Raw genomic sequence first — 17,817 nt, 5'->3', positions numbered from 1 at the left:
CACACAGAGAGAGAGAGAGAGAGAGAGAGAGAGAGAGAGAGAGAGAGAGAGAGAGAGAGAGAGAGAGAGAGAGAGAGAGAGAGAGAGAGAGAGAGAGAGAGAGAGAGAGAGAGAGAGAGAGGAGCAGAGGTGTGGACGAATCCTTTTGAACAAATCTTTCTGAAGTGACTCAAAAAGTAATTTCACAAATGAAGTTTTTTTTTCACTTTATTTATTTTATTTTCTTATTTATTGAAGTTTAGTCATGCTACATAAGCTTAGTTCTCTGAGACAATGCAGTGTAACACCTAAAATAATTCATATCCATTCTGTGACATAAAATTTAGACATTTTACAGTGGACTTTTACAGACAAGGCCACAGTAATGTGTTATCATACACTCCCTCCCAATCATGGGTGTCTGTGAGTTCATGTGGAAGAGGGCGAATAGCGAATAGATTCGTTTGCCTTCACGTGTCTCGGGTGGAAGCACACATTAGCCTTCACCCTGTCGTATGACACGAGAGCGTTGACTGGGGGAGGGTGGAAACTGGCCAAGACTAAAATATTAGGAAGAAAATTACATTTCTGAGCGTTAAAGAGCATCAGATTATCAGGAAACTCCCTGACATCACCAACCTCATTCTTGTTTCTCAATCTTGAAGTGTCTCATTTAACTAACTAGCTGATGAACAGGAGCATGGGCATGGCAGGTCAGAGAGAACAGTAACCAGTACAGGAAGATCTTCATGTCGATGATAGAAATCAGAGTCATGTAGCGTAGTGTTAGTAAAAGTTTAATGAACACAGCAGCAAAGCAGGAGAAGCATCATTCACTTATTCAGATTAAATCAGGACATCTGATCTTCTCTCTAACTCCTGAGTCTCTCAGCTGGAATCCAGTGACTTCATTTCCGTCAAGCGTCAGCGCCATGTCTCCTCTGGAGCTCAAACATCTCTAATATTTCACATAAGTGGTTCAGTGACAGGAGGCAAAGCAACCGTTATAAACTTTATCCGTGTTTTTTATGAAAAATGTTTGACCCCAAGAGCAACCTGGCTGCTGTTCAGTTGATCAGAGAGAGAAATCCGTCATGGACAATCAGAACAAATCCCAGCTCAAGGTGTTAACTTGTGATTTGTTAATCTGTGTTTAAAATTAAACCCAATAAAAGTCAGACCAAAAAAATCCTGGACTTCATTACACACTACACAATCTACACATATCAGATGAGATGTAGCAATGAGGATTAAATTTACCATGTTCATGATTTTACTTAACATTTTCTAATCATTTTAAAAACTTTCTATTATGATGTGAATAAACACATGTGGACAGCATGTACCACATCACTCAGCAACACAAAGCAAATATACTGGGAGGGAGAGAGAGAGAGAGAGAGAGAGAGAAAGATGGTTTAAAGTAAAAATCTTTGTTGTAAAGTAGCACTTTTCCTTGTCAGGACAAGCATCCTCACAGCCAAGTGTGTGCATTCAGAGCTGAGGTTCATGTATGTACACTGCGAGTGTTTACTGGAGGACTTTGTGGTATGGATACAGTGTGAGTGTGTGTGTGAAAGCTCTGATGTCGGTGATGATGATGTCGGAGGGGAGTGTATGTGACGGAGAGAGGAACACCAGTTTGGACACTTCACCGTACTGAGACGTCTCCAGTTCCTCCTCAGCTGGGGGGTCGTTCTCCTGTGACCCAAATCCCACCACCTGTCAAATCAATCGCAAATTCAATCAAAACATATCAAATCTCATTAACATGTTATACACATCAGAACCTAGAGGTAATTGGCATGTCCATTCAGGATCATTTCCATTTACAGTTTACACTCCTGAATGACTCAGTGTTTATTTTTTACATCTACAATAAAATTGCACATGCTTCTTTGAGTGAAATACAGCAGACGTTATTCCAGAACTCCTTTAAACGGACCCCCGTCTAATGAATGGGTCACGTTACCCGCCTCTTCCCAGATCTGCTACTGGTTGGGGGCGGAGCTTGCATTATCGTTTCTATGATAACAGCTCATTCACAGGGACTTGTACAAGATGCTCCACTAATAATATACAGATTTAAAAACATGTTTGGAGACATTTATGGAAGGAGTCTCCAGTGTCAGTACTTAGTAACAATCAGAAGTAAAGCTGTAACCACGTTTTCTGACATTACAGAGTTTACAGAGGAGTTTACGCTGGAGTTTACAGAGGAGTTTACGCTGGAGTTTACAGAGGAGTTTACGCTGGAGTTTACAGAGGAGTTTACGCTGTGTGGTTTCTCGGACAAGCTGTGTTTTTTTTTGCCTTATTAACTTCAAGAGTAAGAAAAAAGAGAGGATGGTGAGGGAACGACTGTTTATAGCCGCTATAACTTGTTTCACAAACATTAAATGTAACTGTAAATGGATAAAGAAAGTATGACATGTTCTTTAGTTAATAAAATTTGTAATTATTGGTTAATTGCTATGTAAAAGGAATAAAAAGTTGGAAACATGCTTTTACAGGAAAATAATCAACTTTAGGGAATAACTTATTTATAACTGTGTTATAACATCACTTACATGCACACTGAGTCTTCTGCTAATCTGAGATCTGTGCTGCAGAAACCAGTCGATCAGCTCAGCTTTACTGATCAGCTTCAGAGCCTCGATCTGACACACACAAACACACAGTTATCACACACATACAAACTGTAAGGTAATACAGGATTTTGTGTGTGTGTGTGTATGAGAGAGACACTGACCTCCTGGTGGAGTCGGTCGTAGACATACTGTTGGGTGATGACCTCGTTCCAGTGTCGCTCCACTTCCTCCCCTAAGTGTGTGTCCTCACACTGCTTCAGCTTCACCAGCGCGGTCACATGACTCCTGAATGCATCATCAGTCAGCGCCGCCAGCGTCTCACCAAAGCTCTGCAGGAACTCCTCCATCTTGATCTCCACATGCTCCGTACTGTAATACACACACACACACACACACACACACACACAATCTCATTTCAGTGATTTTAACAAAATACATGGCATGATCATGGCAACAAAATGATACCAGCAAGCCACTAAATGCTACATCAGTTAATACTGTTATTACCTTCTGTTAATCAGTACGGCGATGTCACATGATAATGTTTGTGAATAGCTGATTGGCTGATTAAGCCCTGCCCTTGCTGACCCAGCAACACAGGAGACTCACCTGAACTTGGTCGCCTGCGTCTCCACGGTGATGGAGAAGCCGAGGATGCCGGAAGTGTTTCTACAGGTGGGGTAGACGTGATACCTGCAGGACAAACGAGACGCACGTGTAAAAGAACAAGAGAACATGAGGGAGGAGGGAAAGATCTGACCTGTGACTCACCCCAGAGTCTCTTTTGTCCTGAGGAAGTCGAAGCATGGCTCCTCCATGTGCATCTGTAACACACACAAACACACACACACAGATTAATACTGAGAATTACAGTGGCCCAACCTTCATTAACACTGACTCACAAAGGCTCCTCCTTCTGGACTAGGACTGAGTCACATAGGCCACACCTCCCTTATTGAGGCAAAGAGACCACTAAGTGTGAGGCTGCTGTAACGTGCATTATGACATCATCACAAAAACACACACACACACACACACTCACCACCAGCAGCTCCATCAGTGTGTGTTCTCGCAGGTTCTTTGCTCCAGACTGAAAAACACAATAACAATAAAGATTAAAAAAACTGAATTTCAGCATGACTGTAACTACATAACCATTTCACATTTAATTTTTGTAAATTATATAATAATATTAATAATATTAATATAATAATAATAATATTTTATAATAATAATAATAATAATAATAATAATAATAACACAGAGTTTGTACCTGGTAATAAATAGTGACTTCTGAATTCGCGTCTCCTTTATTGAGTGATTTCACTTTACACACACTGTGTGTCTGTGGCAGCTCCACCACCCTGAACTGAACAGGAACTTCTGCTGACAACTTCCTGTACTGTAGTTTACTGAAACACAAACACACGTTGCCACCTGAACACACTGAACATAGCAGTCTAACTTTAATAACAAACATATAATATGTACAGATGTTACTCACTGTGTGAGGTAGTTCAGAAAGTCCACGGCCTCCTGCAGATAAGATGAACACACATGGTTTTTACACACACACACACACACCTGAACTTTATAAAGAAAATATCAGCTTCACATACACACAACACTGTAACTGTATACATCATGAAGATAAAACTACGGAGAAACATTTAGTGGAGGGTGCCAATAGTTTCATGTTCAGGCAAACTGCAGAGACGTTTTAGTGCAAATAACAAAAACATTGTGTTGGCATGCTAATAACTGCATTTAAGTATGTGTGTAGTGCACTAGATAGGGTCCAGAGTATGTAGTAGACATGTATAGTACAGTATACAGTATAGTATATTTTAACTAAAATCTATTTGAAATTTTTACAGGTTTTTACATGGGTCAGGTATAAGAAATGTAAAACCAAGCAACGAGAAAACATCAGTGAGTGTAAATAAACACATTAGTTAACCTTCCTGATAAAATTAATTTTTTTTATCCTCCTTAAAATAGGCTTAAAGAGAGATAATCAGTTATTATCCTACTGAAGATCACTTTGCCATACTGTCCTCTAGTCAGAACAATTCTGCTATCCAATTAGTAGCCTGCACTGTTTCTAGCTCCACTCACTTAGTTATGGTGCAACTCATGTGGTATTTGGAACAGCGACACAATGACAAACCTACTCAATGCTGAGAAGAGTGTTACGCATCACAGAGTTACTTTTTACCTCAGTTGTTTCTCTTAGTAATTGTCTCTGAATTTTGGAGGACGGCCTTCATAACCACTTGATGTATATGTGTATATTATGGGATGGATCAGTTGCCCTGTCTTTGCTTATCTAACAGTGAAGTCTAACCTGTATATTATGTATAATCAGTTCTTAATGACTAAAACATCAATGATATGGAACCTGTTATTAGGCCACACCCTATTTGCCATCCCCTACTACTCTCAGCCAATCAGAACGCATCGTGATAGGTGTGTATACCGTGCGAGTGAGGTTCCCCTGCAACAGTCCCTCAGCATAAAGCTCCTCCTTAAAGCTGTGCACAAACTCCATAAGCTCGTCCACACTGATCCCCTCCACCACGGCCTGGTGTTTCTGCATCACTGACCACCGCTCGGCCTCCAGGATCAACAAGCGCACGTCTCTGGACACAGACACACACACATACACACACACACACAGCACCATCATCACACACGGATCATTACAGATCTCATCATGACTTGTAATCATGACTTGTAGTTTGTGTGTGTGTGTGTGTGTGTGTTAGAGAGTGAACACACACACTCACTTGGCAAGTTTCTCTGGCTTTATCAGGATGTTAAAGTAAGATTTCTTCAGCTGCTCTGTGAACATGCTGAAGACATCCGGCGGTGCTGAGAAATCAGCCAGATGATCCACGATCAGGTTAAACAGCAGCTGCACAGCAAACATCACATACAAATCAAGGTCAAAGTCAAGTTCCTTTATTAATGTTTACAATGCGAAGAAAAACAATAGGAGGTGGAAGAAGTAGAGAAACAAAAGGAAAAGAGAAAATGCAGATGAATGGGAAGAGCGTGAAGATGATGAGCCTGAAGATGATTAAAGACAACTATGAGGAAGAAAAAAAAGGTGCAGAAGAAAGAAAGAAGAATAACATACAGAGGAAGACGATAAGGAAGAAGATGAACAGACAAATGAAGAAGAACAGAAAGGAAATGATCATCAATGTGAAAAGGAAAAGAGAAAGAAGGAGGAGACAGAAGAGATTACAATTTAGAACTGTTCCACTTTAATGATGTAGAATTCGACTGGAAGGTTCTAGAATAGCTGACCGTGTGTGTGTGTGTGTGTGTGTGTGTGTGTGTGTGTGTCTCACCCGTAGTTTATGGTTGAACCCTTTGACCTTGATGACGAGTCCGTGTTCCCCCGCTGTGAGTTTGTACTCGAGCTGAGCCACGTCAGCCTCGTACGCTGGCTCCGACACGTTATACAGCAGCACGTTCACAAACACGTCAAACAGAACCAGACTGAAGAACAGAGAGCAAGACAAGACGGAGTGAGAGAGAGAGACAGTGAAGACCTGAACATATGTTCATTATGAAAACATTTAAGCTGTGAAAACCTCCATGCTTACTTCTTAGGGGACTTCTGAATCAGCGGGGAGATGAGATGGAACCACACGTAGGCTAAAACACACACACACACACACACACAGAGAGAGAGAGAGAGAGAGAGAGAGAGAGATTGACTCTGGGTTCTGTACTTTTCTAGAACATTAGCTAACTTAGCTAGTGTAGTGGTTAGCTAGCTGCTAGTACACTAGCTCACATTCTCAGAGTTTCGATTTAACTTCTCATTTTCTCACCGATTTATTTAAACCTGTTAGAATACAACCTTAAACTACCATGACAACCACCGTCTGTTCAGCACTAACATTAGCTAAGCTAGCTAGCTAGCAAGACATCTTAGCATGCAGGTTCTGAAGCTAAACATTTCCAGTCAGTACATCTTTATTCTACTGTAATTAACGTATTATAGCATATCAGATCATGATTGGTTCAGACTGTTTATTCTTTTTTTTTTAGAGAATTATTACAAATTACTATGGTTTTAAGGGTATTTAAGGCACATTTGATTCTCTAAAAGCCACACACACACCTTTAGGGATTTTAAATTTGTTGTCCTTCTTGTACCACACACACCCTCGGTCAGTGTCGGCGACTTTAACAGGAAACTCTGTGTCCTCACTGTCCGAGGGTTTTAGCGTAAAGTCCGTTGCTGAGGAGAACAAAACACACAGCATTGTGAGCATAAAGGCTGTGTGTCTGTGTGTGTGTGTGTGTGTGTGTGTGTGTGTATACCTCACCAATGAACTGGTTTTCAGCAGGAAGGTGGAAGTCTGAGTTTAGTTCAAAGTCTGAGGCCCAGCGATCTCTCCACTGCTGCTGGATATCTGCAGCACAACAGCACTATGTCACCATTCTAACACATCCTGCGCTAAAACACACTCTATGCTAACACATCCTGCGCTTAAGCACACCCTGCGCTTAAACACACCCCGCGCTTAAACACACCCTGGTTCTCTGAATCGATCGACTCAGTGAATCTTCCTGATCACAACCAAGACTCATTGCTCCCCATTCAGTGAATCAAACGTGTCAGTGAATCATTTGGTCCTGGCCAAGATTAACCCCTCTCTCTTTCAGTGAATCAATTGAGTCAACAAACCTTTTTATCATGCCTGGGATTCACTTGCCTCACGTTCAGTGAAACGAATGAGTCAGTGAAACTTTCTAAACACAACCAAGGTGCATTACTTTCTCATTCGGTGAATCAACTGAGTCAGTGAATCTTCTGTTCACTCATTCAGCGAATATATTGTGGTTCCTTTCTAGCCGTTCACTAGTGCATTAGACAGTGTGACAAATTAGTGCAGCACTATGTTATCTTTTACTGCAGTCTGTTAATCCCCACAGTAACTTTTATACACACACACACACACACACCCACCCTCAACACTGTACTGAGTGCCGAACCACTTCTCCTGCAGAAGACAGAGACCCTCATGTTCCGGAGACAGCAGCAGCAAGTTCACTTTATCTGGAGTGAGGAGATTTAGGACAGAGCCGATCACCTGATACACAAAGAGAAACAAAATGCAGTGTAGCGTTAGGTAATTAGCGATATTTATTAGCACTTTTAGCTATACATCTTGGTTATTAACAAGCTAATGAAGGCTACCCAGCTTTAACAAACTGTTATGTTAGCATTAGATTGCTAATTTGCTAAACGGTGTGTGTTTACCTCAGGATTAAACTCGAACAGCAGCTGATCTCCTGTCAGGAAATCCTCTTTAGCAAACAGCTGCATGTTCTCACACACGTCCTCCACATACTCGATCGGATCCGTCTATACACACACGCAACGCACATGCTCGATTACATCATTTACACTGATGATGCTTGTAATAATGATATTAAAAGCTAACATTTCCAGCTAACACCACACACAGTGCTGAAGTTAACACTAATGAAAAAAGATCTGTCATTTTTTACACACTGATAATGCTAACATAAATGCTAGCATTAATAAAAGAAATTTTCACATTTCATTAGCACCTTAATGCTAATACAAAAAAATAATCGCTATTTTACATTATTCACACACTGTTATTGTTACTGCTAATGTTAATAACAAAATCATTACACTAACGCTAATATATACATTAGCATACCTGTTCCTGGTAGTGGAACTCGTTAGCTTCAATCTTCTGGATTTCCTCATAAATTCTGCATAAAATTTTGATTAGTGTTAAAGAATTACAGAACAGAATTTTGATGTTACTGATTACGTACGTGTACGTGTCTGTCACGTGACTACAAAAGAACACGTGATAAAAGGATGTTTCTTACCTGCGCTGAGGGCCGAGACGCTGCAGCATCTTGACATACTGAAACACCAGATCAGCCACCTGTACACCAATTACACCTTTAATTACACTGTTAATTACACCAAACACACCTTTAATTACACTTCTAATTACACCAATTACACCTTTAATTACACCTTTACAGATCAGCCACCTGTACACCAATTACACCTTTAATTACACTGTTAATTACACCAAACACACTTTTAATTACACTTCTAATTACACCAATTACACCTTTAATTACACCTTTACAGATCAGCCACCTGTACACCAATTACACCTTTAATTACACTGTTAATTACACCAAACACACCTTTAATTACACTTCTAATTACACCAATTACACTTTTAATTACACCAATTACACCTTTAATTACACTTCTAATTACACCAATTACACTTTTAATTACACCAATTACACCTTTAATTACACTTCTAATTACACCTTTACAGATCAGCCACCTGTACACCAATTACACCTTTAACTACACTGTTAATTACACCAAACACACCTTTAATTACACCTCTAATTACACCAATTACACTTTTAATTACACCAATTACACTTTTAATTACACCAATTATGCCTTTAATTACACCAAACACACCTTTAATTACCCCAAATACATCTTTAATTACACCTTGTGTAGGCTGTAATTATGTACTGTATCCTATGTACTGTCCCAATGCAGTCTACCCCATGTAATGTACCTATGTACTGTACCCTATGTAATATCCCTATGCAGTGTACCCTATGTAGTGCAGACCTGGTAGAAGTTCTGGAAGCCTTGGTCAGTGAGTGTGATGCTGATGCTGAAGATGGAGTAGGTGGAGTTCTGATCAAACCCAGTCTCACTGTTACCACCATACAGAGCCAACGCCCAGCACCTACACACCCACACACACATCCATTAATGTACACAACAAAGGTGTAAAGAATGAAAGAGTGTATGAGTGAGAAAGACATACTTCTTCCGGAGAAGAGACAGGATGCTGCCGACTCCCTCATGACCGATGAGCCAGGCGAGATAATGTAACGGCTTCACCCTACAACACACACACACACACACACACGCACACACAGGTAGTGTGAACACATACATCAGCCCAGGTACATCAGCTGATCTTCATTATCCCAAGTATTTTAGCCCAGGTGAATTAGTCTAAGTCATTAACCTGGGCCAAACTGTGAAACAGCAGGCCAGGTAAGCAGGCCAGGTAAGCATGTAAACGAGTTCAGGTAAGTTAACTCAAGTTAATGATCCCAGATAATATACCTTAGCATAGTTAGCCCAGGTAAAACTTTTACTCAAGTGAACTCACCTGTAGTGTTTCTCCTGAGGAGGCAATGCCCATGTGATGGTGAGGGAGTGTTCTTTTCTCACAGGTATAACTGCAACACACACACAAAAATAATATTTCTTAAATGGGTGCTTTTATGAAAAGTGGTGAAAAGACAGCGTGAATGGTTGTGATTTGGGTGTGTGGATTGGGACACGCCCACACTCCTTTACCTCGGTACAGTTTGTTGAAGGCTGGAGTGTTAAACGGCTCCAGCAGGTGAGAGAAGTCAGGTCTGGGCAGACCACTGGAACATCAAACACTTCATTATTAATACAATTATTATTATTAAAGAAAGAAAGAACAAAAAGGAGAGAAAGAGAGAACCAACCAAACAAACAGAAAGGAAAGAAAGAAAAAAAAAGAAAGATGAAATAAACATGTTGAAAGTAAAAAAAAGTAAGAGACCGAAAGAAGTAAATGGCAAAAGCAGAAAGAAGGAAAAGAAAGGAAGAAATGAACAAAAAAAAACATCATTGTCTGGAATTCTGTCAGTGTGTTTCACTGGGAAAACTTGCTGGGTTCCGTCCTAATTCAGTAATCAGTTTGTTTTTTTTTATACGCACTACACTCACGATCATGTCCTAACAGCCCTCAGTGCACTTCTGCTACTCACTTGTTAGGGATGTTGCTGAAGATCTCTCTGACCCACTGCTCCAGAGTGTCCAGCGTCTCTGAGGGACAAACGACAAGAAACACACAGCAGCATTCCGTTAGAGTTTTGCATGCACCCTAGGACAAAGTGTGCACTTACGTCACACACTTGTAATGGCTCACTAACTCATTAACTAGCTAGCAAGAGTGATAACTGATTTGCTAAATAGTTAGCTAACCAAGTAGACAGAATGCAAGTTACCTGGTTTATCAATTAGATAGCATGCTAACTAGCTGGTTTGCTAACTAGCTAGCATTCTAAATAGCTAGCTAATAAAGCATATAATTTGACACTTCACTCGAGCTGATAGTGTAACAGAACAGACCTTTAACCAAGGGGAAGTGAACAACGGGAAGTGTATAAAACAGAAATAAGATGTAGTGTTAACATACTTACCTCTGGACTGCACGGCTAGCGTCATGTAGTGAGCGGAGTAGTGTCTCTTCCAGAACTTTCTCAGACGCTTGTACACGTTTATCTTGTTTTTCTTCGGCTCCATCTTCAGAGTCTGTGCATTCCCTTATACAATAAAGTACACCTCGTTAGGGTACAATGTTTGAGAGAATATTTGGGACACAGCCCAGAACAGGTCTGTTAGCATGTATGAAGTGCAGATTAGCAAAGAAAGAAAGAAAGAAAGAAATTTAATAAAGGAAAAAAGGAACGAAGAAAAAAGAAAACAAGCAGCAAAAACTTTTATGAGCCTTGACACAATGGTAACGCTTCTCAAAATGGCAGAACCCACAGGAGTTGTAGTTAGCACTTGATGCTAAGTGGAGTTACAGTGTCACTTTAGGCTTTTAAAAAATAATTTATTAAGCATGTCTGAGGTAAATTTTGATGCTCCGGATGATTCTGCCTCGTTTCCACAGTCATTTATCAAAGATTTAATGGCTACCTGCTAGCATGTTAGCATGCTCATTAACCTCATTGACAAGAAAACATTAATCAACAGTCTTACAGCATCTGCCTCTTCTGGTAATTTACATATTTTGCACAAAAAAACCTAACAATAATGAAGTAATAAGATTTTTTGTCTCTTTTTTATTTGACAAAGGCTTGGTGTTGGTTTTGTGACGCTGCCTGTTCAACCCAAAATTGACATTTTTGTCAGCCTTGTTTGTTTACCAAAACACCAAACAGTTGCAGAAATTTAAAAAAAAATTATTTTTAATCGTAGTGTATTTACTGCAATAACACTAAAATCTCGTTATGAATATGGCACTGCTAATTTTGGTGTGTAAATGAATGAATTTTTTTCTGACCTGATAAATAAAACAAAGAAAGAAAGAAAGAAAGAGAAACTAGCATACAGATCAAAGCAGTTAGCATACACATTACTGTTAGCATAAATCCCTTAGTGGCTTAGTTAAACTACATGATGTAATTTACATAACGAATTAGTCTGTAGCATATGTTAAGTTCTTGATATTCCTCGTGTTAACAGCTGTGTAAGGTGTGGAGAGTTACCCCAGCAGAACTTGGCCATGGGGTGATGAGGTTTAGCCAGACTGCCAAACAGCATCTCCTTACGGTGCGAGTCCGATGGCTTCGCTAACTGATACTCTGAAACAGAACAGTCAAAAAAACATTTACACAAGCCTTCATTCATTTTTTGTTTGTTTGTTTTTTCAGATCCAGTGTCCTGAGTTCAGTACATTACTAATAATGAACTGTAGTGAAAAATGATTAGATTTGTAAAGTGCTACACTAATGCAGGAGTGGAGAGATCAGATCTTATGTCTGAGATTTTAGTTTTCTTTTTTTTTTTAAATTCTTCTCCTGCTGCACTACACACAAACATTTTTCAGTCTGATTAAGTTAGCGTGCAGGGATGATCTTTTCAGAAAGAGGAACACATCGGTATGTGGAAATTCTGACGAAAAACCAAGCACAAAGCTGTGATATAACATGGACAGCACATCCATCACCTTGTGGTTAGGTTTCAGTGGTGAGAATGTTAGCGTGTCTCACGTTACAGTGGAATTGATATCAGCTGATCAACGTTTTCTGTCAATGGCGCAAATACGCTACATGATCATAAACACATTCACTTCTCTGTATTAGTCTGTGTAAATTCATTTTAACCAGCTGCTCGCTAAACGTTATTAAATTATCTTTTAGCCAAGTCAGTTCAAAACACTGAGCCACACGCTGAGCTAATGAAGTTATAATTTATCTGTCACTGTTAATAATATGCTAATTATATTCTAAAAACATGCTAATGTGTAGTCACTCTGCTTGATGTGTTTCCTCACCGCTGTCAACGGCCTCCACCTCCCTCTCTATGGCGTCTCTGATCATGAGAGGAGAGATGAAGAACTGAGCCCATCTGGAAAAAAACACCATAAACACATCACAATGTTGGTAGCGTACATTTCTGACTCTAATCTACGGTTCTGACTCTATTCCATGATCCTGACTCTAATCTATGGTTCTGACTCCATTCTACGGTTCTGACTCTATTCCATGATCCTGACTCTAATCTATGGTTCTGACTCCATTCTACGGTTCTGACTCTATTCCATGATCCTGACTCTAATCTACGGTTCTGACTCTATTCCATGATCCTGACTCTAATCTACGGTTCTGACTCTATTCCATGATCCTGACTCTAATCTACGGTTCTGACTTCATTCTTCGGTTCTGACTCTATTCCATGATCCTGCCTCTAATCTATGGTTCTGACTCTATTCCATGATCCTGACTCTAATCAACGGTTCTGATTCTATTCCATGATCCTGACTCTAATCTTCGGTTCTGACTCTATTCCATGATCCTGACTCTATTCTACGGTTCTGACTCTGTTTCATGATCCTGACTCTAATCTACGGTTCTGACTCTATGATTCTGAGCCCATTTACAATTCTGAGTGTATGTTACTATTCTGAGTCACGAGTGATGTACCTGTCGAGGGCTTCTCGAAATCTCTTCCTCTGCACATCGAACTGGAACACAGTCCTCTCACAGTCGGTGGAGGCGTTATCACTGCCGCCATGTTTCTTCAGGAACGCGTCAAATCCATTCTCACGCGGATATTTCTCACTGCCCATAAACACCACTAACACAGAGGGAGAGAGAGAGAGAGAAAGAGAGAGGGAGAGAGAGGAAAAACACAGACAGACAGTGATATGTCACATATGATTTTATGATTTGGGACACAGCCCATGTAATTTAGTTCCATTTATAGAGATCAGGCGATGGTCTGGAACTGCAGTGAGGATTTTAGATGCACCAGAGAAACTAGAGCTACACCAAAGCTTACAGCGTGCACAGAAGGTTCCAGAGGGACATGCTAAAAAGATGCACCGAGGACTCACAGCAGATTTTAGAGTCGTGCTGAGGATACTAGAATTGCACTCAGGATGAGGATCCTAGAAAATATTTCACACAATAGATTCTACAGTCAACTGCACATGACTGCACTTTTTTTCCCTTTTTTTAACTTTCTTTTGCATTAATGGACTGTTAAGACTTCCCAAAGGAATTCCTTCTGGAGTTGCTGAGCGATAATGAGTGCAACACTGATGAGCTTCTATGCAGCACGCTCTCCATTTCAGAATAGTATGCATTTTAAGACTATATCATCGAATCATGTAATTTGTTCATACATTTATTACACCAATTTATTTATTTTCACTGTTGAAGATAAAAAACACCTGAAGCTGGGAATGTGATGTGTAGCCTGTGTACGGCCTTTAACTGAAGTGCTCTTTGCTGCACAAATACAACATTCTGAAACAGCTTCTGCTTTAACTATCGAATAGAAAAAAATGTCTAAACGACTACTTTTTTTTATGAGTAAAAATTCACATTTGTGCCACCACTAGCGGAAAGGACAGCTGCAGAGAGGATATTAGAGTCACACGAGAAACAGAGACATACACAGAGATACAAAGGGTTACAGAGGCCCATTAAGAAACCTAGAACTTGACGAAAACACAGATACACACACACACACACACACACACACACACACTGCACAGAGCATGAAGGATAGAGTGAGAGATGGAATGATATTGGTACTGAGGTAGATGTGTATACACTCACTGTGTTCCAGTAAATGCGCGAGTCCCGGCAGGTCCTCAGGGTCGCTGAAACTCCCCACACCGATACACAGGGCCGCTGCTGACTGTCTCACACACGCATGCACACGCGCGCACACACACACACACACACACACACACGCACGTGAATAAAAATGCTGAAAAGACCTCTCACAAATCTGACCCTATTCGGGTTCCACATTCCTTATTTGGTCATGGTTTCTTGTCTCTCTCTGTGTTAACATGGCTAGCACCCAGACGTTAACAAATGTGAGATTTTCGACATGCACCAATGACAAAAAGGACAGAAGGATGAACACCCTCATTGCTGGACCGCTGACTTACTCACTGTGTTACTAGCCAAGTTAGTTTATATGCAAGCCATACTGGCATCCATTTTATTTGCTTTGTTAACTGTAGCAGTGTAGCGGAACTACTGGGACCTTGCGTGTCTATTAGGGGTGTGTGTGTGTGTGTGTTTGTGTGTCTGTGTGTGTGTTTGAAATGTCACTGACCTGTTTCTCTGAATTCTTCTTCTTCTTCTTCACCTCCTCCTCCTCATCCTCACTGCCCTGCATATCATCTTCTTCCTCTGACCCATCATCTGTTCCCTCTCCTGAATCATCTTCCTCCTCTTCCTCCTCCTCCTCTTCTTCATCTTCTTCCTCTGTTTCATCATCATCATCATCATCATCATCTGATTTCCCTTCAGAGCTGCTGAAGTCTGAGATCAGCAAAGCACGAAGGCCATTATTCAACTCTATGTACCTGAGAGAGACAGAGAGAGAAACAGAGAGAGAGAGACAGACAACAAAGAGACAGAAAGAGAAAGACAGACAGAAAAAGACATAGACAGAGTCAGAGAGAGATAAACAGAGACCGAGAGAAAGAACGACAGAAACAGAGAGAGACAGCCAGACAGAGACAGACAGTGAGGTGTGAATATGAGAGTGTATGTAGGAGAAATATGATCTGTATTCTTCACTTTTCTTGTAACATGAGGCCTGCAGTGAGATCAGTAGAGTTCACTGTACTTCCTGTCTTCCCCTGTCCTTATTTGGTCATTGTTTCCTGTTCTGAGTTTTAACCTCTACACTTATCCACACTCCTCCTTCACAGCTCAGCTAGCCGAAGTGTTACCTGTACTGTTTGGGGTCACTGGGTGATTTGATGATGTCATCATCCCCTGGGTTCTCCTGCTGTGCCGGTCCTGGGATCGGTTCTCCTCGGTCCGGAGCGGCGCTCTGAGCCGGGACGCTCCCCACACTCTGTTTGGACTTATTGGGCATCTCAACACGGAGAAGTGCGCACTACACCCAGAGAGGAAGGGCACAAAACAAGGGAACGAGTGAAACTAGTGACAAGTCACAAACACACACACTTTCTAACACTTACACACTTAATTTATCCTAATGAACGGCTATAATACATGCACACTAACAAACACACACACCCTCCCATATTAACACCTCTCACACACACACACACACACACACACACACACACCCCAACACAGCCATGTAAACTTCATGCTCCACTCTAACACACACTCAGACAAACAAACAATTAATATACACTTAAATACAGACACTGACCCATTCTCATTAATACACACTAATACACAATAACACATTTTCATTAATACACACTAATGCACTCTAATACACTCTAATACACGCTAACACATTCTCACTAATACACACTAATGCACACTAACACATTCTCACTAATACACACTAATGCACACTAACACATTCTCACTAATACACACTAATGCATACTAACACATTCTCACTAATACACACTAACACATTCTCACTAATACACACTAATACATTCTCACTAATACACACTAATGCACACTAACACATTCTCACTAATACACACTAATGCACACTAACACATTCTCACTAATACACACTAATGCACACTAACACATTCTCACTAATACACACTAATGCATACTAACACATTCTCACTAATACACACTAATGCACACTAACACATTCTCACTAATACACACTAACACATTCTCACTAATACACACTAATGCACACTAACACATTCTCACTAATACACAATAACACATTCTCACTAATACACACTAATGCACACTAACACATTCTCACTAATACACACTAACACATTCTCACTAATACACACTAACACATTCTCACTAATACACACTAACACATTCTCACTAATACACACTAATGCACACTAACACATTCTCACTAATACACACTAATGCACACTAACACATTCTCACTAATACACACTAATGCATACTAACACATTCTCACTAATACACACTAATGCACACTAACACATTCTCACTAATACACACTAATGCACTCTAACACATTCTCACTAATACACACTAATGCACACTAACACATTCTCACTAATACACTCTAACACATTCTCAATACTGCACACTAATGCACAATAACACACATACTAACATCAGATCTAATCTTGCACAGCCGTAACACACTTGTTAATGAGCTGAGACAGATGTGTTAGAGCAGGAGACACAAGAACCCCGAGTTTAACCCGAATAAAAACCAGCATCGTCCCCGCGTGCGTGTCCGTTATACGGGACATCAGCTAACACACTTCCACACACTTCCACACACTTCCTCACACTTTTTTTTTCTTCTTCTTCTACACACTTCTACACACACTTCGCCATTATGATCAATTGTATGGAAGAGCGTGGAAAGCTCGCGCTCTACCGACCTGACCGGTGCGCGTGAGCGGAAGTCGGTTCCAACACGTGCGCGTCAGAATGTTTCTTAGCATGTCACATTGTTTCCGGTTTATACACGAGCGCCGTTATTCCGTTAAACAGTGTGTCATTACAGTGTTACAGCTAGTTCTCTCTCTCTCACACACACACACACACACACACACACACACACACACTACCTCGACCTGGCTTCACCCTGCTCACCTCTGATTGGCAAAAAAACCCCGGCAACAACACCGGCTCTGATTGGCTTGGACCTAATGTAATGGGGAATTCTGATTGGTCTGAGCTTCAGCACGTGGAGACTGTGGTGTGTTTGAGCACGTGCAAATACACAACACTGACAGTTATTGATTAAATATGAAACATTTAATTTATTTTTATTTGTTTGTCTGTTTGCTTGTTTGTTTACATGCTGTACAGAAATTAATAATGGTTGGTCTTTATGCCAATTCAATTCATGAATTTAAAATTTTATTCAGTAACAGTTTGCAGTGTTGCCATGTTTAAAGTACACACTCATGTCTTCGTAAATATA

The 17,817-nt window shown here is 40.5% G+C and overlaps 1 protein-coding gene across 5 annotated transcripts; it reads right to left on the bottom strand.

Moving 5' to 3' along the window:
* Positions 1–760: 760 nt before the first annotated feature.
* On the bottom strand, positions 761–17,539 carry nrd1a (nardilysin a (N-arginine dibasic convertase)). Of its 5 annotated transcripts, none has more exons than XM_053233574.1 (31): positions 17,484–17,539; positions 15,668–15,837; positions 15,043–15,295; positions 14,532–14,613; positions 13,389–13,542; positions 12,740–12,813; positions 11,952–12,047; positions 10,878–11,000; positions 10,443–10,500; positions 10,000–10,073; positions 9,809–9,878; positions 9,455–9,532; positions 9,253–9,373; positions 8,466–8,524; positions 8,288–8,342; positions 7,858–7,962; positions 7,564–7,687; positions 6,920–7,006; positions 6,712–6,831; positions 6,188–6,239; positions 5,930–6,080; positions 5,360–5,487; positions 5,050–5,212; positions 4,075–4,106; positions 3,844–3,982; positions 3,613–3,660; positions 3,342–3,394; positions 3,180–3,263; positions 2,732–2,939; positions 2,550–2,639; positions 761–1,701 (listed from the first exon to the last, which is right to left on the bottom strand). In XM_053233574.1, exons 2-31 carry the CDS (start codon positions 15,814–15,816, stop codon positions 1,510–1,512), a joined length of 3,222 nt encoding a protein of 1,073 aa, XP_053089549.1. In that variant the 5' UTR covers positions 15,817–15,837; positions 17,484–17,539; the 3' UTR covers positions 761–1,509. The 5 variants fall into 5 exon arrangements, with proteins under 5 accessions (XP_053089549.1, XP_053089550.1, XP_026792793.3 ...); XM_053233575.1 differs by lacking the exon at positions 17,484–17,539 and adding an exon at positions 17,459–17,483; XM_026936992.3 differs by lacking the exon at positions 17,484–17,539 and adding an exon at positions 17,270–17,452.
* Positions 17,540–17,817: the final 278 nt, after the last annotated feature.

Source organism: Pangasianodon hypophthalmus, chromosome 4 (assembly GCF_027358585.1).
Source record: "Pangasianodon hypophthalmus isolate fPanHyp1 chromosome 4, fPanHyp1.pri, whole genome shotgun sequence".
Lineage (NCBI taxonomy): Eukaryota > Metazoa > Chordata > Actinopteri > Siluriformes > Pangasiidae > Pangasianodon > Pangasianodon hypophthalmus.
This window is presented reverse-complemented; position numbering and strand designations above follow the sequence as displayed.

What these genes read in the sequence shown, in the direction of transcription:
- nrd1a (XM_026936992.3), bottom strand. Translation starts at nt 17,332, where the DNA reads ATGCTAAGAAACATTCTGACGCGCACGTGTTGGAACCGACTTCCGCTC. An exon ending in CATGGCCAAGTTCTGCTGGG is followed by an intron (nt 11,001 to 11,951) that starts GTAACTCTCCAC and finishes TTATTGTATAAG; the next exon opens with GGAATGCACAGACTCTGAAG. An exon ending in AAGTCACTATTTATTACCAG is followed by an intron (nt 3,661 to 3,843) that starts GTACAAACTCTG and finishes TGTGTTTTTCAG; the next exon opens with TCTGGAGCAAAGAACCTGCG.